This window comes from Amblyraja radiata, chromosome 28 (genome assembly GCF_010909765.2).
Source record: "Amblyraja radiata isolate CabotCenter1 chromosome 28, sAmbRad1.1.pri, whole genome shotgun sequence".
NCBI lineage: Eukaryota > Metazoa > Chordata > Chondrichthyes > Rajiformes > Rajidae > Amblyraja > Amblyraja radiata.
In genome coordinates, this window is record NC_045983.1 from 20,658,281 (window position 1) to 20,684,090 (window position 25,810).

The following is a 25,810-nucleotide window of genomic DNA, read 5'->3' on the forward strand; positions in this document are numbered from 1 at the left end:
CAGTTTTAATTCAAGTTTTAATATCTTTAATGAGATGTCTTTTTCTAACGGTTGTTGCCTGATCGGTTGAGCATTTCTAGCATATTCTGTGGTACTATTGATGTTACAATACAAAGATCCCGATTCCAGACTAAATTCAGTCCAACACACTCATGAGTACAGCATACAGGCCCTTTGGCCCACTTTTTTTTCTATGCTGACTATCATGCCTATTTATTCTAATCCCACATAATTCCATATCCCTCGATGTCTAGTTCATTCAAGCACTTGTTCAGACTCCTTCTGAATGTTGTTACCGTTCCTGCCTCCCCAATGTCTTCTGGGAACTCATTCCCGATACCTGTACCAACTACTCTGTTAAAAAAAAACTCAGCAGTTCTCCTGCCATGTGAAGCTGGTTCTGGCTATCTACCCTATTTATGTTTCTCACAGTTAAAACTTTAGGTCAAAATCTGTTCTGACGAAGAGCCTTTGTCCTGAAACAATAAATCTATTTCTCATCCCACAGATTCACCCCGACCTGCTGAGTGTTTCAACCATTTTCTGTTCGTATTTTAGATTTCCAGAATCTAGTTTATTTTTCATGTAACAAACTAGCACGCTGCAGGGTATCACTAAGCAGGATACCAGAGAAACCATAGAAAATAGGTGCAGGAGTAGGCCATTTGGCCCTTCGAGCCAGCACCGTCATTCAATATGATCATGGCTGATCATCCAGAATCAGTACCCCGTTCCTTCTTTTTTCCCCCCATATCCCTGGATTCCGTTAGCCCCGAGAGCTAAATCTAACTCTCTCTTGAAAACATCCAGTGAATTGGCCTTCTGTGTTGGAGAATTCCACAGATTGACAACTCTATGGGTGAAAAAGTTTTTCCTCATCTCATTCCTAAATGGCCTTAACGGATGTAGTTCTTCCTGTTTTTTTTTTGTTTTTTTTATTTATTTTTTTAATTTTATATAAAAGGACCAGGAACACTATATTTTACAATACAGGAAGTATTCAGCACAAATGTGCTTTGCTGGCAGACGTTTTGCTTTAAACCCACATGGTTTAATTGCTAAATCTATGAGAGTCAGAGGCCAGTTTTTCCTCAAAGGAATTAGAATTCAGAGATGAGGATACTTCATTCAGATCTCACATAATCTTGTATCCATTCATCGCTATTACCAATTAGTTCTGGTTTCTCAAGAGCAAATTTGAATAATGCTAGCATGAATGTGCAAATGTTGATTACAGAGCCTTTATAATTCAGTTTTCACAGGAACAAACGCTTTCAACAATCTCCTCTTTAAGCCTTTACAAATAGTTTTAAGTCTTTATAAATAGTTATAATAAAACAGACAGCAGCATTAGATTTTTCAGCTGTGGTAACACAGATGTTGCAAAGTGAAATAGTCATTTGCTCTGTGTTATAATAGTACCTGCTCTGTTGATGAAAAAAGCTTTGAGGATAAGGGTCAGTATCAAAGGTACACAAAAAAGCTGGAGAAACTCAGCATCTATGATGCTGCTGCACCCGCTGAGTTTCTCCAGCATTTTTGTGTACCTTCGATTTTCCAGCATCTGCAGTTCCTTCTTAAACACAGGGTCAGTATCAAGTTAATCTAGACCCAGGGTAAGCAGCATCTTGTGAAGGACAAACCAGAAGTCACCGCACCTTGTCTGGCACCAACCATTTTTCAGCAAAACTAACGTTACCAATAATTGCAGTAAAGTACAAAGGGAGCCCGGTACCATTTGGCAAAGGGTAATTTACAGCAACAGCCGAACACAGTCCTTTCTATTAAGTGAGTGAAATAGCACAGGAACAGACCGTTTGGCCCACCGAGTCTGCATCGATTTTCATAAACCAACACTACCCTATATGCACACACACACACTACAGACAATTTACAGAATCCAAGTAACATACAAACCAGTATGTCTTGAGTGTGGGAGGAAACGGGAGCACCCGGAGAAAACTCATGCACGTCACAGGGAGAACACACAAACTCCATACTGTCAGCATCCGTAGTCAGGAGTGAATCCGAATCTGACGCTGCAAGGCAGCAAATCAACCACCACGCCACCATATCTACAGAATAATACCTTACAGAGACAGGCAACAACTTTTTCTATCCTTCTCCTTCCCCGTTCTGATAAAGGGTTTGCAACTTGAAACTTTAACATTAGGGCGGCACTGTGGTGCAATTACAGCGCTTGCAGTGCCAGAGACCCGGGTTCGATCCCGACTACAGGTGCTGTCTGTACAGAGTTTGTGCGTTCTCCCTGTGACCGCGTGGGATTTCTCTGAAATCTTCAGTTTCCTCCCACACTCCAAAGACACACAGGGGTGTAGCTTAATTAGCGTACAGGTATGAAGGTTAATTAGCTCAGTGTATGTGTAAAATTGTCCTTAGTATGCGTAGGATAGTGTTAATGTGCGGGGATCACCGATTGGCATGGACTCGGTGGGCCGAAGGGCCTGTTTTCATGTGGTGTCACTAAACTAAAACTAAACACTGTATCTCTTTCCACAGATGCTGCCCAACCCGCTTAGTGCTTACAGTTGTTTTTTATTTCAGATTTTCATGCTCAGTTATGATCTCCGTTACCTTTTGCCCACCACGGGCAGGTCAGACTCTCTAGAGGTGGTGATACAGCCAGGAGCGCAGTCCTCGACATCGACACCAGATCCCAAGATATCTCGGGGCATCAGATCAAACGAGGGCAAGAGGCCAGTGGTCTCAGATTGAGCACCAAAGCTATCAAGGGCAAAGTATTCACTTTGCATGGAGGAGTTGAATATCCTCCGTTCAAGAGTAGCTTGATAAGGGATATAACTGGCCAAATACTGAAGGGGCAAGCTGTCAGACTGGGTCTGTGGTAGATAGCAAATGAACCAACACAAGGGGAAAAACCTGCTTCACCTCGTCCTCATCAATCTGCTTGTGCTAGTCACATCTGTGCACAAGAGCACTGGTTGAAGCTCAATCCTTGCGGAGACAAAGTCCTGTCTTCACACTGAGGACATCTTCCATCGTTTTATGTAGCACTACAAATGTGCTAAATAGTAAAGACTCATGACAGGAGGAACCGTAGACCAACACCGTAGATCATCAAGAAAGGTCTGAAGAAGGGTTTCGGCCCGAAACGTTGCCTATTTCCTTCGCTCCATAGATGCTGCTGCACCTGCTGAGTTTCTCCAGCTTTGTGTACCTTCGATTTTCCAGCATCTGCAGTTCCTTCTTAAACATCAAGAAATGCTGCTTGTCTACGGAACTGGTGCACTACAATGCCGAGATTATATTCTGCACACTGTATCTTCCCCTTTGCTCTACCTATTGTACTGAGTTTGTATTTATGTAGGGTATTATCTGACTGGATAGCATGCAAATCAAAGCGTTTCATTGTACCTCTGACAACATGACAATATACCTAAATGTGTGTTACTATAACTGTATCAGCATGGGTCACATACCCCTCACACCCTCATTAATATCAGGTCAGGGGAAAATCAACCGTGACTCAATGAAGAATGTGGCAGGACATAGTGTGAGCCCTCCTGGCTTACCATGCCAACCAGGTGAAGCTGCAACGCAGGGTAACTTGCATGTTAAACAACAGCATGCGTTAGACAAAGCAAAACAATACTACAGGTTTAAGGCGAGGGGAGAAAGATTTAATAGGAACCGGAGGGGTAGCTTTTTCACGCAAAGGGTGGTAGGTGTATGGAACGAGCTGCCGGAGGAGGCAGTTGAGGCAGGTACTATGACAACGTTTAAGAAACATTTAAACAGGTACATGGATAGGACAAGTTTAGAGGGATATGGGCCAAATACATGCAGGTGGGACTAGTATAGATGGGAGATGTTGGACGGTGTGGGCAAGTTGGGCCGAAGGGCCTATTTCTAAGCTGTAAGACTCAATGACTCAATTCAAAGCTTATCTAGCTGGGACAGGAGGTGGACAATCACACAGGTAATGGTGAGAGGGAACTCCAACAACCTCAAGCCCAATCACGACGAGACCCAGCTGGAGACAAGACTGAAGCATTCTCAGACGAAAGAGTTTGAAGGAGGTCCAAACCCAAAAAAAGTCACCTCTCAATTCCCTTCAATCATAGGTCAGAGCTGAGCATGTTTGATGAGTATTACACAATGTTCATCTCCTTTCCCAACCTTTCAGCCCATGTCTGCTGGCAGCAAAACTGAAACTTCACGCAAGGATGAGATGTCAAGCAAGAATTTATATTGGCACCACTAAAGTCCCAGGCACCAACAACGATTGTGCGGCATGGTAGCAATATAGTTGCTGCCTTACAGCGCTTGCAGCACCGGAGACCCGGGTTCGATCCCGACTACGGGTGCTGCCTGTACAGAGTTTGTACGTTCTCCCCATGACCGCGACAGGCATGTCAGCTAATTGGCTTGGGGTATGTGTACATTGTCCCTAATGTGTGTAGGATTGTGTTAATATGTGGGGATTTCTGGTCGTGCGGCCTCGGTAGGCCGAAGGGCCGGTTTCCACACTATCTCCAAAACAAACTAAAAAATAAAAGGTCAGGCTAATAAACACTACAACCTCCAAACAAGCTCCGACCTGTGGATAGGAGTGCTATAGATCCGGGACACCTTCCAGATATCAGACAATTACCGATTGTGTTCATCAAAGATGGAATAACGATAAATAGCTCATAGAACTCTCACCATAGAAAAAGGTTCAAATTCGCAATTGGTATTCTTGCCTGAAACAACACAGGAGACCTGTGGCTAGACCAATAACACTACAAAGAACAGGCACCAGTAAAAGTCAATACTATTTACATTATCATCCATTAAGACTAACCTTGTCCTTGGCATCTCTCATGGAGGTGAACTGATGAGCACCACATGATCTAGAGACGTGGCAAGATGCTGGTGAACCCTCCACGCCCATTATGCACATTCTGGACATCAGCAGTGATTCTGGCTCAGGTCAAGCAGATAAAACTAAAAATATTTAACCTTTCACTGATGGGAAGTGAACTGAAGTTTAAAGAGGTGACAGGTAAGTTTGGCGAGAGGGAAGCTTGCACATTACAGAAAAAAAAAATAATTAAAATAAATTTAAAAAAATTAAATTAAAATAAATCACAGCTCCAGTAATGATGCACTAACTCTAAATTAAAAATTCATGACCAATCACCGGGTTAGGTTACCGTCAGAAACCCCAGACGTTACAATAAGACAATTGCAGCTTTTTTCTGGAGATTTCTGTGCAGCGGAACAAGTGGAGAGCTTCTCCAGCTAACGTTGGAGATGCAGGGACATTGTAAGCCACCAGACTGTGGTTCTACCACACACTGCCTCACTGTCCTGTTAGACACAATGTCTGTCATTGACCCCCATTGTTTAAAGGCAATATCGAGAGTTCTGCCAATTTATCCTTTCACAAACAAAAAGTGCTCGATGCCGAGAATGAAAAACTTACCAGAACCCGATCCCCACATCTCAGATCTTTGTCCCCTTTCTTTACAGATCCGCTGTCGGACAGGTTTGATCCCGACTCGTTCCCAGTCTTCATGGAGCTGTTCAAAATGCTTTCCCTCAAAGGAATGGTGCAGTTGATGCGCTGAGTGGAGAGCGGTGGGGTGGCAGTGCCATGATGCGAGGCTGACACTGGAAACGTAACGGACTCGCCGGAAAGCGCATCGCTCCCGGCACCGTCACTCGAGGGGTGCAGTGCCAGCTTCGAGGGTCTTGTGAAAATACCTTGCAAAGCTTCGCACTCGAAGTACCGCACGCCTCCGACTGATCCATCATTCTTCCCCACTGGATCGTCGAGGACAACGCCAGCCCATTTACCGGGGGCAAACTGTGCCTCGCCAAGGAACTGTATGATGCCTGGCTTCAAACCATTCACCCAGATACGGTCTCCAATGGCAAAATCCCCAATGCAGTCATCTCCCATCTCGGCATTCTTTGATGTCAATCTTTCACCACACGTGGGGGCAGAAGCCTGCTTGTGCACGGGGGAACCTAGAAAAACAGCAGGAAGAATTACAGAATGCATCAGTTTTCAAGAGACAAGCCAATGGTCACACAGCCACCATTGGTTAATCTGCAACAACATTGACAAGAAAACAAAAAGCCAAGATGCCTGGGGCAGATGCTGCATAATAAAAATCACATCATGTACAAAACCACAACCTGAAAATGTAGCAGTCTGCCAAATATGGTGGATCACAAAAATGAAGGACTTAATTCCCAAAATTTGTACAGTGGAAAATGAATAATAACTCCCATCGATATTTTCTTTAATTTTTATGCCTCTAAATCTTTCATGTTCCAGTAAAATTTGACTGTTCCATGTAAAATTAGACATGTTCCAGTAAAATTATGGAGAGAAGGCAGGTACAGGATACTGAGTTGGATGATCAGCCATGATCATATTGAATGGTGGTGCAAGCTCGAAGGGCCGAATGGCCTACTCTTGCACCTATTTTCTATGTCTATGTCTATGTCTAGACAATATTTTCAGAACTAATTGTTGCATTTAAAAATATCCTTTTCTATATTTAGTTTCACCAATACAGCTGCTGATCTCCAAGCCCGATTTTTCCACTGACCTCTTTACTGGACCTTACACCTCTCGGGCACCTGATCATGACCCCCTCCATCAACAAGAACCTCCACCCATTACAGGTCAACAGAGGATGCCATCTCGCTGGCTCTCTACTTGATCAATAGAAACACATACGTCAGGCTGTTGTTTATAGACTACAGATCGGCGTTCAATACCATCATCCCCCCCCCCCCCCCCACATCCATAACAGAACTGGGCTTCTGTGCATCTCTCAGCAAATGGATCCTTGACTTCCTTATCAACAAACCACAGTCCGTTTGAATTGGCAATAACAATCAGTACGGGAGTACCTCAAGGCTGTGTGCTCAGCCCCCTGCTCTACTCACTCTATACTCATGACTGCGTTGCCGGACACAGTGCGAACTGATGACACCACAGTTGTCAGACGAATTACAGTTGGTGATGAGTCAGAGTATAGACGTGAGATCGGTCAATTGACCAAATGGTGCCAGCACAACAACCTGGCTGTCAATGACAGCAAGACCAAGGACCTGATTGTGGACTTTGGAAGAGGAATGATGAGGACCCAGGAACCTGTCTGTACATCAACGCCTATACTTTCTGAGAAGATTACAGAGATTCGGTATGTCAGAGAGGATTCTCTTGAACTTCTACAAGCGTACAGTAGAGAGCATATTGACTGGTTGCAACTTGAATGCCCAGGTGCAAAGAAGTCTGCATAAAGTTGTGAATACTACCCAGTCCATCATGGGTTCTGACCTCCCCACCATCGAAGGGATTTACCGGAGTCACTGCCTCAAAAAGGCAGCCAGCATCATCCGAGACTCACACCATCCTGGCCACACACTAATTTCACCTCTGCCATCAGGAATAAGGTACAGGAGCCTGGAAACTATAACGTCCAGGTTCAGGAATTGCTTATTCCCAACAACCATTAATTACTACAACTTCAAATAAGCTCTGAACTATATAAACTATTATTGTTATTATTGCACTATTATTATTTGGGTTTTATAATGCATACTTATGCGTGCGTGTCTACACACACTGGACAATTTGTTCTCATTTAATATATTGTTTACAGTGTACTGTATTTACATATTCTGTTGTGCTGCTGCAAGTACGAATTTCACTGTCCTATCTGGGACACATGACAATAAAACACTCTTGACTCTAACCTGCAGGTTGCCCGTGTCCACTGCAAAATGTCAGCTCTCTCCGGTGCCATCAGTGTTGAGGTCCACCTTGCACTACCATGGACATATTTTATAGTTGCATTTTGCAATAATGTATTGTCATCGCCAGTCATTTTTATCACTTTGTACAGTTTGCATTGTGTTGTGTGCAACTTATGTACGATTTATGTTTTTGTGTGTTATCTGTGTCAGTGATGCTGCTGCTACAGGCTAGATGTTCATTGTGCCTATACTTCACCATGCCCGTGTATATGACAATAAATTCAACACGACTCAATCCAATACCATTTCCTGATGTCCCCATCCTGACTAATAATCTCCATTGTGCACCCACACTCCACCTGATCCATATCCCCTCCAAAATGTACACTGTACACATGCAATCCTGACATCTGCAAAGGGAGAACTTTTCTCTGTGAAAGCCCTGGCAGCCCTCAAGCAAAATGCTTGCTGGCCCATTGTGCAGTACTCCAGTTATCAGCGATTTCTAGGCTGGGAGCTTTAGATGGTGGATAATGAAAGCAGAGAAAACCCTTGAAATCCTCTAACATGCAATGTCTCCTCTTTACTAGAACATCTGTAGATTAATGTAGGTGTTTGTGCGAGGTTCCTGTCCACGGATCTGGAGATACGCGTTTTACAAATTTGTGTACCTCTTGCCTGATGGAAGAGGGGAGAAGAGGAAGTGACTGGTCCAAGGAGACTTACTGTTGCTTTTCACCAGAAGCCCCTGAGAAAGTGTCTCTTCCCTATGGATTACATAGGGACCAGTGGTAGGAGCTGTTGTAAAGCTATGTGGTGGCCCCAGTATCCACCCACAGCTGCAGCCAACAGATGTGCTTCTTTGCATCGATTTCTTCACCATATTCAGGATATGAACCAGCATCCAGAACTGCTAGGGTTGACAAAAGTGCTGGAGAAACTCAGCAGGTGCAGCAGCATCTATGGAGCGAAGGAAATTGGCAACGTTTCGGGCCGAAACCCCTTCTTCAGACTGATCCCTTCCCCCGAACTGCTAGTTAGCGATTGATGCAAATGTCTTCATTCCTAGTGGACTACTTCATTGTCACAGCACCTTTATTATTCAGCTTTTACTTATAAAATCACCACTTCTGAAACATTCAGATTTAATGAAATGCGCAATAAAATGTTTGGACAGCAAATATTTTACCCTTGTAGAACGGAATGGAAAAATCTACCAACATTTTCATCATATGCTGAATGTGAAGTCCAATAATGTTTATCATATTTGCATTTCATGTGTGCATGTGCGCAGGTAGAACAGGAATTAGAACAATCTTTCTGCTGAATGTTGATCTATACCAGCCCACTCAATGTGACAAATGGTATTTAACAGCCCACTCACAGCTTGCTCTCTGAGAGCAGTAAAGCTGCTAGATTAGCTACTAAAGAACTACTGTCTGTGTAATGTCAATGTTTTACTGAGGCAGAAGGATTAACACCAGCATAAAATACATTTTCTCATGGTACATTGAGGGAAATTTGTGAAATTCCAGACCTGTGCTTAAAGCAACTTTAAGCAGCGCTGTGAAAACCGCATTCCACATGTGTTGCATCTCTGCAGTGGTATCATTGGAGCTGGAGTAGATCCCAACCATGTTCCTATCAAAAGCAATGCTTTGCCAAAACTGAAGTGGCACAATGTACAATACAATAACCAGATGCTGGCTTTGCCCAAACAGTCCAAAGATACTGCAGAACTAATGCACGTTATGGAAACGGGCCCCTAGGCCCACCACGCACATGCTGGATTTTTTATCCATCTAATCTAAAACAACCTCATTTACCCACATTAGGTTTGTGTCATTTTATGACTAGCTTATTTAATGCCTGTCTAAATGCTGCTTAAATGTAGTTATTGTATCCGATTCCACCATCTCATCTAGCAATACATTCCAGATAACAACCAACCACTCTCTGAAAAAGTTATTCCTCAGAAGCACTTTAAATCACCTCCTTCTCATCTTAAATCTATGCTCTTTTGATACACCAACCATAGGAAGACTGATTATTTACACACAGTACACCTCTCCAAATGTTATACACCTCTATTGGGTCACATCTCAAGCTCCTTCACTCCAGAGAATACAAGCTTAGTCCATCCAATCAAAGGAGGACCAAACGAGGGGGGGGACCGCCATGAGGTTGGGGGGGGGGGAGGGGGAGAACAAAGGAGCGGGATACTTTGTAACTTTGTCAGCACCCTTTACGTGACGAACATTTGCATATCTACATTTGCAGTGTTGTGGGAGCCGGAATAACCAGATGCAAGTACAGGAAGGCCCATAGTGCGGTGCAGAGTGATGCAGAGTGATGGCCAAATGTTTGTGCCTTCCACCACAGTGATGAATGCTGTGGTGGATGTTTGTGTTACAGTTTTATTGTGTGTTCTTTATTATTGTACTGCTGCTGACAACCCAAATTTCCACCAACCCTGGTTGTGTGGCAATAAATTATATCTAATATCTAATCTAAGAGTGGAGTGCATGCATTTTTATTTTAAAGGGATCCCTTTGAAAAACGGATCCAGAGTAATGCTGAGTGTTAGCCTCGTCAGTAGCCAAGACCATTTTTTCACCATTGGAATCTGTGGGTTGCGAAGGGTGGGCAGACTGAAGCACTACTGGCATGTAGTTAGCAGTGGATGAGGTGAGGAAGTGAACGTTGACACCCACGACCTTACAACCTCCGAGGGGTCAGCAGAGACAGCATTCTTTAGATTTTTGATTGACCTCAGCTAATTAGAAGGGAGAAACTGTTGAAGAATAGAGGGAGTGAAAATAAAGAGTTACAAATTAGCCAGCCTTCCATCAGGGTCGCTGTTAGTGTTAGTTGTCAAAATTCTGCTTGCCTTTTTATTTTAATTAACGTCATCTTCTCTGCTCGTCATTTTTACACTGCAGCCAGTTTCGCTCAGTCGCCCCTCATCGTTGCTAAATCTATGGAGGGTTTGTTCTCAAGCTTATGTCACCACATCTGGAGGTCCTGATTCGTGACTGGCAGGCAGACGACTGTCAACTCTTCCCTTCAGCTCAGCCACGCACAGATGCACGCATCGTCTGGCGACACCCTCCCATCATCTCCTCTCTCGCAAGCAACCACAGAAAAGCTGCACTCGTTGACAGTGATGACTTTGTTTTTATCCGCTGCAAGACTGCTCTGGACATTTGGTTCCTTAGGGGGAAAGGAACAGTCCAGTTGCAACAAAGCAGCTGAACAAGACACACCCACCACATCAGCCGAGCTGTCTGGGATGCTGAGCATGTCTCTAAAAATAGCCTTGCGTTGCAGCTTAGACCTCCCCTCCCCTGGTCAGTAACCAAGGCAACCTTACTGAGTTAGAATCACTGAATTGGTTATTATTATTTTTATTTTGGGGAATGAGTAGCTACAGTAAACATCTCCCTGAATCCCGCCTCTCTGGAGGAGACACACACATCTGTTCCCAGTTTCTCCCGCAATACGAGATCCGATTCAAATTTTCCAAAAGCCAGTCCCTGCCTGGTTTAATTCGAAATCTCTTGCTCACTTCCTGCCGGGGAACATATGGTGTCAATAAATGTGGCATCTGTTGGTCAATTTCCCCCACTCCACAATGGAGAAGATCCCACTAGTCCGAGCTGCAGAGGCCAGCGCAAATGCACCACAAGCAAGCTCGCACAAACATTGGCACGGTTTCAAAAGAGTTCGATTTGATTTATAGAAAGGCATCTTCTGTCCGATCACTTCCATTGATTTATGATCCCATTCCATTTTAACAGCAAAAGCTCTATGGGTTCTGGCTCGTCATTCTAACAGCGGCATTGAAGAAATATGAACTCGCACACAGAGCAATCCTCTGCATTGGGCTGCAGAGTGGCGCAGCTGTAGAACCGCAGCCTCACGGCGCTAGGGGCTTCGATCCTGACCTCAGCTGCTGTCTGTGTGGAGTTTGCTTGTTCTCTCCTTGCGGCCACGTGGATTTCCACCAGATTCCTCCCTCATCCCAAAGGTTTGCAACTTAATTGACCCACTGTAAATCGCCCCTCGTGTGTAGGCAGTGGGTGAGAGAGTGGGATCACATAGAACCGATGTGAGCGGATGATCGATGGGTCACTGTGGGCCCGTTTCCACGCTGTATCTCTAAAGTTTACCCTTTTTTTAAATCCCCAGAGTGGGGATCTACATGGAGTCCTGCTTAATTCAATGTCAGTATCAAAATCCCAACAAAGTTCAGCATAGCCCAAGACACCGTTCATTTATCCTTCGGTGTACACCCGGCGTTACAATCCCTCCCCCCCCCGCCCTTAATTTACCTTGAAACTGCCCAATCCTGCCCCCAGTGGGTAAACCCATGATCAATAACTTACCTTCCGCAAAATGCATGTTGAGAAATCTTTGCATCATGGTGTTAGACTGCGCTTCACAACTCGTTCTTAATGATTTCCAACAGAATGCTTAGGAGCAAGTTTCCAACATCAAGACTCAAACACCAAAAAACGCCTATTCAATGCAAGGCTGCAATTTTATATCAGAGCCCAAGATTCCACAAGAGTAAGCCATTTCCTTTTCAGATTCTTCTGCCTTGCGTCACTTTGGAACTTGTTCAACGTTACAAACAAAATATGTTGGGGGAAGGGAACAATCTGGCAACTTGCTTCCTTTTGCCTGCATGACAAATAGGCTATAACTTTTGAACCAGGAATGTTGTTGAAATGAAGATCTTCTCATCCACGTAGTTCATTCGTTCATCCTTTTAAATTACACAACACTCACCACTGCCCCATACAGCACCGGCAAGCGCACAATAACCCACTGTCCCACCGTCACCTGGCATCTTCACGGGTAACCCACCCCACCCTGCCAGCAACCCAACATTACAGTCCCACCATCCCACCCACCCTATACATCCACCCCATCCCCTCCCTCCCCTTCCACCTCAGCTACCCACCAGCCTCATCCCTCCCCTCCACCACCAACCCCATCCCACCCCCTCAACCACCCACCTCATCTCTCCCCTCAACCACCTTCCCCATCACATCCTTCCTCCCCTCAACCACCCTCCCCCCCCCTCAATCACCCATCCCATCTCCTCCCACAACCACTCACCCAATCCCCTCCCTCTCCTCAACCACCCATTCCTACCCCAACCTCATCCACTCCCTTCCCTTCACCATCTACCCATCCCCTCTCTCCATCTATCCCCCCATCAACCCCATCCCCTATCACATTCTCGTCCACCTCCCCTCCCACCACCTATGCCATCCACTCCCTCCCCTCCACCACCCACCCCCAGTCCCCTTCCTGCTCCTCACAACTGTCCCTACCTATTCCATCTCTGTCCCTTTCCCTCTCACCAAATTGTTTCTGGCTCCCCTTGCAACATACCCCCCTATAATCTCATCCCCTCCCCATTTCTCTCACCCAATCAGCCCTCTTATCCCCAACACCCACCCCATTCCCGTCCACTCACAGTGGTCCTCCTCATTCCCAACCCCAATCCTCTAACCCTGCCCTCCACAACCCCACTCCACCCCTTAACCACCCCAGTTCCCTCCCAATCTAGATCTCTTCCTGTCTTCCCCCACAATTTTGTTCCCTTACTTTCTCCCTCCCCAAACTCATCCACTTTCTCCCTCTCTCATCCACACCACATACATACGCAGCCCCTTCTCTTCCTTGCCCGCACCAACACATACACCATTCGTCATCCCCTGAACCCTATCCCAGACCCAATCATTAACTCACTGAGAGGAGGCAGGTGCTGGCTTGGTAAACTCTGAGACAGGAAGTTTAAACCAAGGCCCACATTGGGTAGTGCTTTAACTGACATCTCCCAGCCTGATTTCACATTAATCCTTCCAGCCAGCTGAAGTAAGCAACTTTCATTCTGTCTGTCTTAGCTGGAATCAGTTGCATTTCTCTGACAAAGTTATCCAATTCCTTTGTACTCACATGTGTGATCATGCCCTGGCCAGTAAATGTGGCTCGCAAACAATATATAATTGCTCTTATTAAGTAATTGAAGGTAATTTATTAGACATGTCAGCTGATCTAGGACTCCTGAATTTATTGGCAGCAATCAGTTCATTGAATTCAGTGACAGCTGTGCTGCTCACATAGTATAAAGTTCAGGATAATATTCACTTCAGATGGCTTTCCCTTCAAGGAGAAACTTTAACCTCCCATCTGTGCTGCTTATTGTAGTGTACGCTGGAGTAACATCAGAGGTGCGGGGAGTTGGGGAGAGAAACATCTGTTAAGCCTGCACACTGACTCACCGGCAATGGTCCCTTGTGGTAAGAAGGAGTAAGATTAAAGTTGCATGGATACTGTCATGGAAAAGGCAAGTGTAAAACGTGTGCTTTTCACCTTTGGCTGAGCCACTTCCTTCTGTGTGTAGGAAGCAACTGCAGATGCTGGTTTACACCAAAGATAAACACAAACTGTTGAAGTAACTCAGCGGGACAGGCAGCATCTCCGGAGAGAAGGAATAGGCGACGTTTCATTTTCGAGACCCTTCTTCTGACTGATCAGAAATGTCACCCATTCCTTCTCTCCAGAGAGGCTGCCTGTCCCACTGAGTTACTCCAGCATTTTGTGGCTATCTCTTCCTTCTTCTCCAGATAGATGGCACCACTAATAAGGGTCAGCGATCTCACACAAATCCTTGGGAGGGAACTACAACCATTGTATTTAATAGTGGACCATGATCTGTCCTGGTCCACAAAGTGAGCATGTGGTCCAGGCCCCTCTGAATTACTGATTTCCTGCTGCTCTGTTGTGAATTAGAGTTGGGACCTAAGCAAACTGATCAAATGGGTTTGATGGTAACTGCTTCCTCCATTGGGTGAGACAAGGTCAGGGGAACTTCAAAATGTGACGATATCTAACGCCATCCCAACTTCCTGCGGTGTCGTCAAAGGGTTTAGTTTAGTTTTTTTTAGTTTACAGATACAGCACGGGAACAGGCCCTTCGGCCCACCGGGTCACTGCCTACCAGCGATCCCCGCACATTAACACTATCCTACACCCACTAGGGACAATTTTTACATTTACCAAGCCAATGAACCTACAAACCTTTGGAGTGTGGGAGGATCACAGGGAGAACGCACAAACTCCGTACAGACAGCACCCGTAGTCAGGATTGAATCCGGGTCACCGGCGCTGTAAGGCAGCAACTCTACGGCTGCGCCACTGTGTTCCCTGTTGTGAGTGTTAGCCACCTTCTTCATGTCAATTAAGATCAAGTATTGCAGAAGCATGTTCCTAAAAGCACGTTGACTTAGGGTGGTACAGTGACGCAGTGGTCGAGCTGCTGCCTCACAGTGCCTGAAACCTGGGTTTGATCCTGACTACGGGTGCTGTCGGGGCAGAGTTTGTTGTATCTCTGGGTATCCTCCCACTTTCCAATGACTTGTACGTTAATTGGCTTGTATAAATTGCTCCTTGTGTGCAGAATGCAAAGGCGGGATTATATAGAATTAATGTATGGGAGGTCGGTGTGGACTGGGTGGGACGTATAACTAAAACTAACTTAGTTACTCATGGCGTGTTCAGCGATGATTGTTTTTTCCCCCATTTAATGTTGAAGCCATTGAGTGTATAGGGTGACCATGTGCCTGGAAAAACTCACAATTAGTGTTGAGGTGAGGTGCAGACTTGAACATGAGGAGAAGGGAACATGCTGCAAAATCGAACACAAATAGAAAGCAGCACAGAACAGAATGGTAGTCCAGGCTTCAGCCGAGTTTAACAAGGGAATTAACAAGGGGATTTTGGAAAGAGGGTTGGACTAAACATTTCCAGCAAGAGGCCAAGTGAAATCACAAAATGCAATTGCAAAATAGTGAGCTTCTAATTAGAAATAGAACTGGGTATTATGTGATGCTGGCAAACTTACTTCTGAAAACAACTGATATCTATTTAACAAGGTATGGGCAGGGCCTCAAGCTAAGAGCAGGGCCTCAAACCAGTGCCATTGGAGATTGTAGAAAGTCATAAGTTTGAAACCCATAAGCAGAAGGGCAGGAGAGACAATTTGCAATTTCTCTAGTTTTAAAAAAATCAGATGCAGCTTTTCAATTTCGGATCACACGCAGTGAGACATATTTGCATGTCCAGTCCACGTCACTCACAAAACACACTGGATCAAACATTGACGGAATACAAGATGCCTACATCCACAGAAAGGAAAAGGAATATCCAACTGCATGTTGGTACAAATGCTGCATACAGATCATCAGCAGAGGTCAATAACAGCAGCTCTGTTATCGATGCAAGGTTATGTGAATCTGACTGGTGTCTAAGGGAGGGTTTGGCAAGAAGCCTCACTATTGTTGCAGAGGGAATCATTTAGCACAAGTGCAATCGTTCTGAACAGGAAGTATTAGAAACAAGGTCATTTTGAACACCACAATAAAACATTGACCTGCAGTATGTTGCCTCAGCTATGGAATAACACCCCAACGGGCTGCACTCCGGTGAAATTGCTGATGGACTAGGGACTCAGAATGTGGGCGAGTCTCGCTCAGTCCAATGGTGGAAAGGCAGATAAAACTGCATAAGCATCAAAACGCAAGCTGCGAGAAGAAATGGTTCCGTCTGCGCAGACGATTGTCTGTACTGAGACCTCCCAGTATTTTGCAGTTGAGAAGACGGGATTTTAGGATATTAAAGGAAGTAGAGAATTCAAAACATTACCCTGAAGGTTTGGAGAGAAATTCGTAGAAGTTAACCAAGATCAATTTGCTCCTAGTGCAAGATATCCATGAATAAAACAGTGACTGAAGATGTTTCTGAAGAGAATATTGCCGTTGCTCATGAGCAAACATGTTATTTGTGTCAGCATTGAGTCCAACGATGAATAGATACATCAAGGCCAAGCTGTGAAATCAACAAAGGTATTACTAGTACCATTGCAAAGATCTTAGAGAAGGAGAGATCCTGTGACTCCAAGTTAAATGTGCAAAATTTGTAAAAACAGTAAACCATCCTTATAACAGACAACCAGGGCGGGGGTGAGAAAGGTGTTCATTATTGCCTATCGTACAGAGTAAGGGATTACCGAGTAATAGACTAGCATTGTATTTGGGGACAGAGCCTTCTCCAGGGCAGCTCCCAGGCTCTGGAACTCCCTTCCCCAACTGATCCGCAATTCCGTGTCCCTCACCATCTTCCAGTCCCGCCTCAAGACCCATCTCTTCACCTCTGCCTATCCTTAGCCCCACGTCCCCGTCCCTTTTCATCTGTGCATTAATTGCCTCATACTGTGTTTTGTATTGAATTCTGTCTTTACTTTGTGTACTAGTCATGTCTCTACTATTTATTTCATTCCCCTTACATGTTTTTCCTCTACATGCTCAATTTTTGTAAGGAGTCCTTGAGACTCTTGAAAGGCGCCCATAAATAAAATTTATTATTATTATTATTATTATTATTGTATAAGTAGTAGAAACAAAGAACTGTGGATGCTGGTTAATACACTAAAGGACCCAAAGTGTTGGAGTGACACGGCAGGTCAGGCAGCATCTCTGGAGAACATGGATAGGTGATGTATCGGGTCCAGACCATTCTTCAGACCCTCGGTCTGGAAATGGACCTAGAATCCAGGTGAGTTGACAGTCCAGGCCTGCTGGCATCCGGGGGAGAGGTGAGAATCGACGGAGTCCTTGGTCGCAGCCCGCGGGGCAGCCATAGTGCAGGTAAGAGTTGGCATTGGCGGCAGGGACAGGCACAGCCTGGAAGCAGCCAAGTGGCATCGGCAGCCCGGCCTGGATGTGGCCATGGAGGACGTGCGGACCACTGGGGTGGTGTCGGCAGTCCAATTTGACCGTGAAGGTCGACAGGTTCATCCGCTATAACCAAAATCTGTTATTAAAAGGTCCGTAATAATGATGGCTTACTGTATGTTAAATCACTTCCACATTTGATTTTAGCAAGGGAAACTGCAGCAAACGCTACATTGGCTTTGAACAATGATTGTTGCTTTAAGGCTGCTACTCCTGTTAGGGACCGTGTCTTATGCCAAACTGCGCTCTGGGTGGCAACAATACATTTGACAGTTTAAGGGCCCTCACACAAACCTCATTTGAGCTCAGATATGACAGTCTTCTTAAACTGCAGTGTTGTCAGCAGCTCAGAATCCATTGAACACAAATACTTTACAAAAACATCACCATCCTAAGAGGAAAGCAGTTGATTGTGGAATCCATTCATATGTTTTGAATGTCTGTCAACTAAATGCAAGAAAGCAGGAAGGCTCTGTGCAGCAGAGCAGTGTACAGGCTACACCAAAATAACCTCATCCTTACTTCTCTTGTTTCCAAGCAGCATGGGAGTCCCTCCAGTGATAAAACAACATTGAAGGCTGGAAATCATTGAGTTTAAGGTCATGTGTTGTCACCATAGCAACAACCACAAAAGTATCGACCTTTTTGCAATGGAAGCTCAGTTTCATGTTTGATCGTGCAGCCAGGTGTTGTCTTTCTTCCTCTTTTACTGAAATAAACTGGGCCCAATGTTAGGTTTATAGATGCTGCCGATTCACATTCAGATTAGTTTATTGTCATATACAGCAGGGTTCAATGGAATTCCTTGTTCACACGAAGCCTACAGAATAAACAGTACTGTCCTACGGTACAGATAAATACAGCAATAAATACTGCACAGACAAGACAGCAGAATGGTGCAAGATTATAATGCAAAATCTGTGCAGAATATGAGATGATAATAATGGAATAGATGAATGAGGCAGAGTTAAGGGTCTGTCCCACTTGGCGATTTTTCGGCGACTGCCGGCGTAATATCAGTGTCGCCAAAAGATTTTGAACATTTCAAAATCCAGCGGCAACATAAAAATGTTGCGACACTTGAAAAAACACCGCGCGTCATACGTCATCACCCCGCGCCACGCCACCACTGCATCACGCCGCTAATTTTTTGGTGACCTGAAAGGTCAGTCGATGATGCCGGCAGTCGCCGAAAAAATCACCGAGTAGGAGTATGTGGCAGCACCTCCGGGAATGAGTTGTGAAAGAGATCATTGTTTCAGGAGCAAAAAACAACGTGTTGAAGGAACTCTGCAGGTCAGGCAGCATCTGTGGAGGGAATGGAAGGACAACGTTTCAGGATGCGGCCCATTCTTCAGGCAGTTTTGGATGTCGGATAGCAGTGGGGAGAAAATGTTCTGAAGTCATCTTCTCCCAGAAGGAAAATGGAGAAAGGGGAATGGCTGGGGTGGCAGGCATCCTTGACTGTCGTTACATGGGTCCGTAATCCTTATGTCATGCTGTCCCCCCAAGATCCAGGTGGGACGTGAAAATGCTTGTAGAAACAGAGGCAGCAAAGATCAGGCCATCAGGTGCTCCTTCAAGTGATTTCCAGACCTCTAATCCAAAACACTTCTCATTCCTCCAGATGCTCTGGTTTCCTCCCACATACCAAAATACGCCATCAATGATTTTACCGAGTTGAGCTTTGGAGGTCTTCCTCTGGATGTCTGCAGCTTTCGAGACTTCCACTTGTAAACAGCTTAGCAACCACAGGTGTGACTCTGTGTCAGATAACTTCACAATGGAGACACAGTTCAAAATGCATGAGGTTGCAGCTGAAAGCTAGCAAGAGGGATATCATACAGATGGATTAAATACGCTCACCCTGAGTTGAGTCTCATTTTCTATTTATTGCTTTCGGGTAGAGTCATACAACATCAGCCCAACTTGTCCACACAGATCAATATGTCCCATCTACACTAGTCCCACCTGCCTGCTTTTAGCCCATATCCCTCTAAAACCACCCTATCCAGGTACCTGTCCAAATGTTTCTTAAACGTGAAGATAGTACTGCAGTTACCTGAGATTACAAAAATTCTGTTCAATATATTATTTTCTCAACAGGCAAAGGGACTGTGCTGTGTTAGAATGGTGAGTGGCTAACAATAGATCTCGATTATATTTAATACCAAAGAGACAGGTAGGTCAACCCAGCTAAATAGGAGCATTTTTACTGGACAATGCACTGTAATCCTATCTGTGGAGGCCGCTGCAGAAGTAAGGATGTTGACTGAATGGAAGGACAAGAATATGACCATAGCTGAAAGTGCTTTTACTGTCAAAGTTCCTGCCAGGTTGCCATGGCGGCAGAGAAAGGAGGTGTGGAACTCCACACACAATCTCCATTCAGCAAATGCACAGAGTCAGTGCAAAAAAAAATATAGTGGAGTCAGCAGAACAGTGACTGTTAAATCTGGAGCCAGCACTCGGTTCCTTACAAACACCCAGTTGATTACAATTTCAGAGTTTAAACCTTCAAACACAACCAGCACCATAAATACATTTCTTTATGTCTCAAAGGAATCCCTGTCATGTGGAAAAAAAACCCTTTCTCTGCAAGTGGTGATTAATGGGCCTAATCGTGCGACACGTCCCAAGGTTGTGCGGGTGAGGTGGTACAGCTCGATGCACTCTGAACCTCTGCGGTGTTGCAAGCAAAACGTTCCAGGAGAAAGCTTCCATGCCCCTGGTGGGCAAGTCCATCTTCATCCTACTGTCCCTGCATTTAAACTCCAGATTAGTGTGACTGATCTATCCAGGCAGTCGCATCCAGAAAAAATGGGAAAGTGCGGAAACACAGCAAAATAACAATTATTTTTATTTAGCAAGAGCTGAGGGATAGATAAGGTGGTCTACAAACCTGCAGGCTGAAATATTTAGCAAATGGGAGGACAGAAGCTATTCGGGCTGCTGTGTGGGTTTCTGATTAGATAAACTAAACTTGGATCCACCCCATCAAAGCTAAAGTCAGTTAAACTTTAAGGCAGGATTAACAGTAGATGGTTTATTTCTAAGTGTTCTCAGGAAAGCCAACCAGCTCACAGGTAGGGTTGCGGGCTTTATGCCTTTGACAGTATTGGCGTTGAATTAGATTTTATTGGAAAGCATTTCAGATTTAAGGTTGGTTTCCTGAGGCAGATTTAGGACATCATTCTAGCTGGTCCATTGCTATTGTTCATCAATATCACTCAATATCACTGGGAAAGATCACATTTAGCAGAGTCATCCGAACATGCTGAGTTAGTGCACAGAGAGTCAGCAAAGGGCAGGTCAAACAAGAGGGAAGCAGAGGGAATGTAAAGTAGGAACATGTGAGGTTAGTTGCATTGTTCGGAAGAGAAGGAAAACAGAATACTTTCTAAACAATGGGAAACGAGTAAGCATTTGGTTTACAGCGAATTTTTGGTTATGCAAAACATGAACACACAGGCATAATTAGGAAGGCAAGTGCAATGTTGGTGATTATTATACTGTAGGTCAGACTTGAGCGTTGAAATGCACAAGGAAGAATGTCTTTCCAGAAATTATTTACCAAACACATCTTCCCCACTAGGCATGCGGAATCTCTTCAAGTCCACATCTAAGTACCTCATCAATGCTTTGACAGTTTCAATCTTCAATACTGTTTCAGACAAAGTTTCTGATCCATATTATAGGCAAAAATATTTTTACCCTGTCTTCCCTCTAATCCTTCTACCAACCTCTTTAAATCCATGCCTGGAATGGCTGGAACTGTGAGTGCACTCAAGTGAATGCACAAGATGTTTGCAGCACCAGTGACCGACAGCCATTTAGTTTGTTCTTCTGTCGTTGCAAATTTTAGTTGCACCAGAGGCCTTTTCTGGCCAGGAGTTGCGATCGGGTGTGCAGGTGTTCAGGGAAGAGAGGGCCAGAGGGAATGTTGAAATCGGACTGCAATAGAAGTGATTTTTGGGGAGAGAGTGCAATAGATTCTAGCAGAGACATTGGAGCCTAGAAGTGGAGCAGGAGTTGCGGTCGGTTTAAAGATCTGGCGTAGGAGGTAGGTTTAAAGGTTTGGGACAGAGATGGGTAAATGGCAGAAAATCAGGGCCTGGGGCTTGTTAGGAATCTGGTTTATGTACATTGAGGGCTCAAGTGGGTGTATGGAACACAAAGGGTGGTGGGTGTAAGGAATAAGTTGCCAGAGGAGATAGTTGAGGCAGGGACTATCCCCAACATTTGAGAAACAGTTATAGACAGGTACATGGATAGAACAAGTTTGGTGGGATTTGGACCAAATGCGGACAGGTGGGAATAGTGTACCGGGGACATGGTGGCCGGTGTGGGCATGTTGGGTTGAAGGGCCTGATTCCACACTGTATCGCTCCATGACTCAAATTATCAGGGCTTTGGTGCCTCAAACAGTATCAGAAGGATTGGGTTTCAGGGCATGTTACTCAGAGGACTTTGGAGCAAGATGGGTTTGGGAGGACTGGGGTAAGGAGCTGGTCCTGTATTGATAACGCATCCAGCACTAAGCTATTATAATCAAACTCTCCTGCGAGTGCTCAGCAATGGAGAACTGGCTGTGGTCTCACAGATCATAGAGAAGCTGTGACATCGATGGAGGGCGTTTGGCCCATTCTGATTATGCCGGTCAAAAAAATGCTGTCCACTTAATTCCACCTTCCAGTGGTGGGCGTGTAGCCCTGCAGCTGACAGCGCCTAAAGTGCACATCCACGTACAGCTTCAATGTTTAGTTTAGTTTAGAGATACAGCGCGTAAACAGGCCGCGTCCGGGTCCGTGGCGACCAGCGATCCCCGTACATTAAAACTATCCTACATTCACTAGGGACAATCTTTACATTTACCAAGCCAATTAATCTACAAACCTGTACGTCTTTGGAGTGTGGGGGGGAAACTGAAGATCCCTGAGATCTCTCCCACGCAGGTCACGGGGAGAATGTACAAACTCCGTACAGACAGCACCCGTAGTCAGGATCGAACCCGGGTGTCCGGCGCTGTGAGGCAGCAACTCTACCGCTGCGCCACCGTGCCGCAATGTGATGAGGCTTTCTGTCTCAACCACCTTCTCAGACAGCGAGTTCTAGACCTCAACCAACTCTAACACACCCACGTTGGGCCACAGCACATTGTTGGGATGTGGGAGGAAGCTGGAGAACCCATCAGACACTTGTGTAGTCAAAGAGAAAACAGGCGGACTCCACACACACGCCACCTGGGTTATTACAGCTGCAAGTGCACGTTATCTGCAATTAATTAACAAAATCCAGCATTTAAAGCTCAAGTAAGGAACAATGTAATGCTGGTCCAATCCTTTTTAAAGATGTGAATACTCATGTGGTCATGTGGGTTTTTGCTTGATCACAAGTCATTAAGGTTTTTAAATATGATATTGACAATGCTATATCGGTAATTAAAATCACTTAGGGGAAACTAGGAGCTTTTAGTCACCTACAGGAATAATCAGAAACTCAGAAGTCAGGAGTGTTTACTGGAGAATGGAAAAGGACGAGCTCTGCCAGATCTCAAGTTATGCCACAGTTACTGACCTCTCCACAAGGCAGCAGGTGTGGAAATTGCAGCATCACATTTTCATTGAAAGCTTAGCAGCAAAAGCATCATCATCCAAAGTATGGCATCAATCAACTGGACCCAAATATAAAACTTTAAATGACATATTTTGCGTCATTTGATTGAAGAAGTTAATTCACTCATTGAGCAGTTTACAATTGTATAAATCTGTCTATTTCAATAATCAGGAAAACAGACAGGCCTGGAATTTCTTTACAGCTAGCAGAGCTGAGCTAAGTGATCGCTATCAAACAGTGATGTTCTTTTTACAATCCATGTTCTCGGGATATCTAAATCCAAATTTTATTAGTTATTTATGTTATGACATCAGTTGGAAGCTGCATACCAAATCTTGTTGCGCTTATGTGCAATGACATTAAAAGATATTTTTATTATTATTCCTTCTCTACTCCCAGAATTGTCAATAATTCCTTTCCCTCCACAGATACTGTTCAATCGGCTGAGTTTCTTCAGCAGTTTCCAGCATCTGCAGTCTCTTGCGTCTCCACAACATTGTCTGTCTGTTTGACATTGCAGAAGAATGCTTGAGACTGCAGGGAGATATGGATGGTTTGGCTTGTTGGCCAGAAAAATAGCAAATGCAATTTGATCCAGAGCAGTCTGTGAGATTGAAAGGAGATTGAGAGGAGGTGACGTAGGAAGAAACGATTGCAACATTTTAAAAAGGCTTTCGGATAGGAAGAGAGTAGAGAGAGATATGGATCTAATATAGGCAAATGGGAATAGTACAGATAGTATCATGATCAGTATTGATGAGTTCGGCCAAAGGGCCAAAGTCTGTGCTGCACAGCTCAGTGACTCCATGAAGACACTTCAAACTTGAAAACCAACTCAGAATCTATCTACTCATTTTTCTCCAATGGAAATGCTGAACAAGCTACATATCACTCGCTGCCCTTTGACACCAAACTGGATGGTAACTGGATGGTAACTGGAGTGGCAAATTGCTGACTTCTGGCATAAACTTCACTGAGAAAATTGAGCAGAGGAATCAAAAATAAAACTGGGAAATCAGTCTAAAATAATGAATATATAGATACAGCATTCCAAAAACAAACCGACAGCCACATACAAGGAAAGATGGGGTAGGTAAACAGCGAAGAAAGGTGCGGCCAGAGCATTTCAGGAATTGAGGCCTTATACTGTATGTAAGAAGGAACTGCAGATGCTGGTTTAAACTGAAGATAGACACAAATAGCTGAAGAAACTCAGCGGGACAGGCAGCATCTCTGGAGAGGAATGGGTGACGTTTCGGGCCAAGACCCTTCTTCAGACCGGTTAGGGATAAGGGAAATGAGAGATATAGACGATGATGTAGAGAGATAAAGAACAATGAATGAAACATATGCATAAAAGTAAAGATGATAAAGGAAACATGCCTTGTTAGCTGTTTGTTGGGTGAAAACGAGAAGATGGTGCGACTTGGGGGGGGGGGGGGGGGGGGGGGGGGGGAGAGAGAGGGGTAGTCGGGGCTACCTGAAGTTAGATAAATCAATATTCATACCTCTGGGCGGTAAGCTGCCCAAGCGAAATATGTGATCCCTTTGCATTCTCCACCTTTCTATCATACAACTATTTCATCTCTTTCTTACTCCCCTTTTCTTATTGCTTCATCTTTTTCCTTTCCTTCACATCCATCCTCTTCTCTGCTTCACTATATTTCCCTCCTCTCTCCTTTTCTACTGCAGTTGTGACTGGGTGACTGGAAAGGAGTTGTGATCTGACTGTGATACGTGTGTTGGTCTGGGCCTCATCGATTGCTCCCAGCAAAGAGCTCAGCTGACAGAACTTGCGGCTGCACGGTGCTGCTCCCACGGCAGAATCGTGGCCAATCTCTGCCTCCTAATCCCATTTTCCTGCCTTCTCCCCACAACACTTGACACCCGATTTAATCAAGAATTTGCCTATCTCTGTCATAAAAATATCCACTGACTTGGCCTCCACAGCCCTCTGTGGCAATGAGTTCCACAGATTAACTCCTTCTGACTAAAGAAGTTCCTCCTCACCTCCTTTCTAAAAGAGCTCCCTTCACTTGTACTAAATTATGGTGTTTCCCATTTTAACCTATTTGAGATACAATGGGCAAATCACATTAAACCTGACACAGTGACGTTTTGTTTCTAGTATTGACCTCCACTACAATGTTATATAGTGCGCCAGAGTATAATGAGGGATTTTAGAAGGACACGCTACGATCATAGGACTGCTCTTTCGATCTGAACATAATAGAATACAAAGCAAAATCCCAATAATTCATACAGTTTATTGATAAACACTTTTTCCCTTGAGGGAAGTATTGCTTGTCATCCACGAGTTGCATTGGAGGGAAACCTGGGGCAATAATAGACAATTCGAAAAGAGAACAAGACAGGCTTGTTTTCGGTTGATGAATTGTCCATGGCATGGGTGAAGGGCTTCAGCTCAGTGATTCATTCCCAGTCTTTGGAACCCATAATGGTACAGACACAGGCTGGAACATGAATCAAAAAACAAGTGTAGTGGAAATGACTGTTGCCCTGTTCTAATCTGAATGATAAGTGCACTCCTCGCAAAGCCCTTTCTCCATCAGTTTAATGGAGGTCATAGCCCACTTACTTTCTGAATGACAATTTAAAAAAAAATTAAACTGGAAGAA

The 25,810-nt window shown here is 44.6% G+C and overlaps 1 protein-coding gene across 3 annotated transcripts in view; it reads right to left on the reverse strand.

Annotated features, from left to right (window-relative positions):
• clip2 (CAP-Gly domain containing linker protein 2) overlaps window positions 1–25,810 on the reverse strand; it is a 98,452-nt gene that overhangs the window by 64,438 nt on the left and 8,204 nt on the right. For 2 of the 3 annotated variants that reach the window (XM_033046019.1, XM_033046021.1), the window contains exon 3: window positions 5,453–6,000. In XM_033046019.1, the coding sequence (XP_032901910.1) occupies window positions 5,453–6,000 (548 nt within the window). Of the gene's footprint in view, window positions 1–5,452; window positions 6,001–12,134; window positions 12,530–25,810 lie in introns of those variants that run through there. The other variant, XM_033046020.1, reaches the window with a different exon arrangement.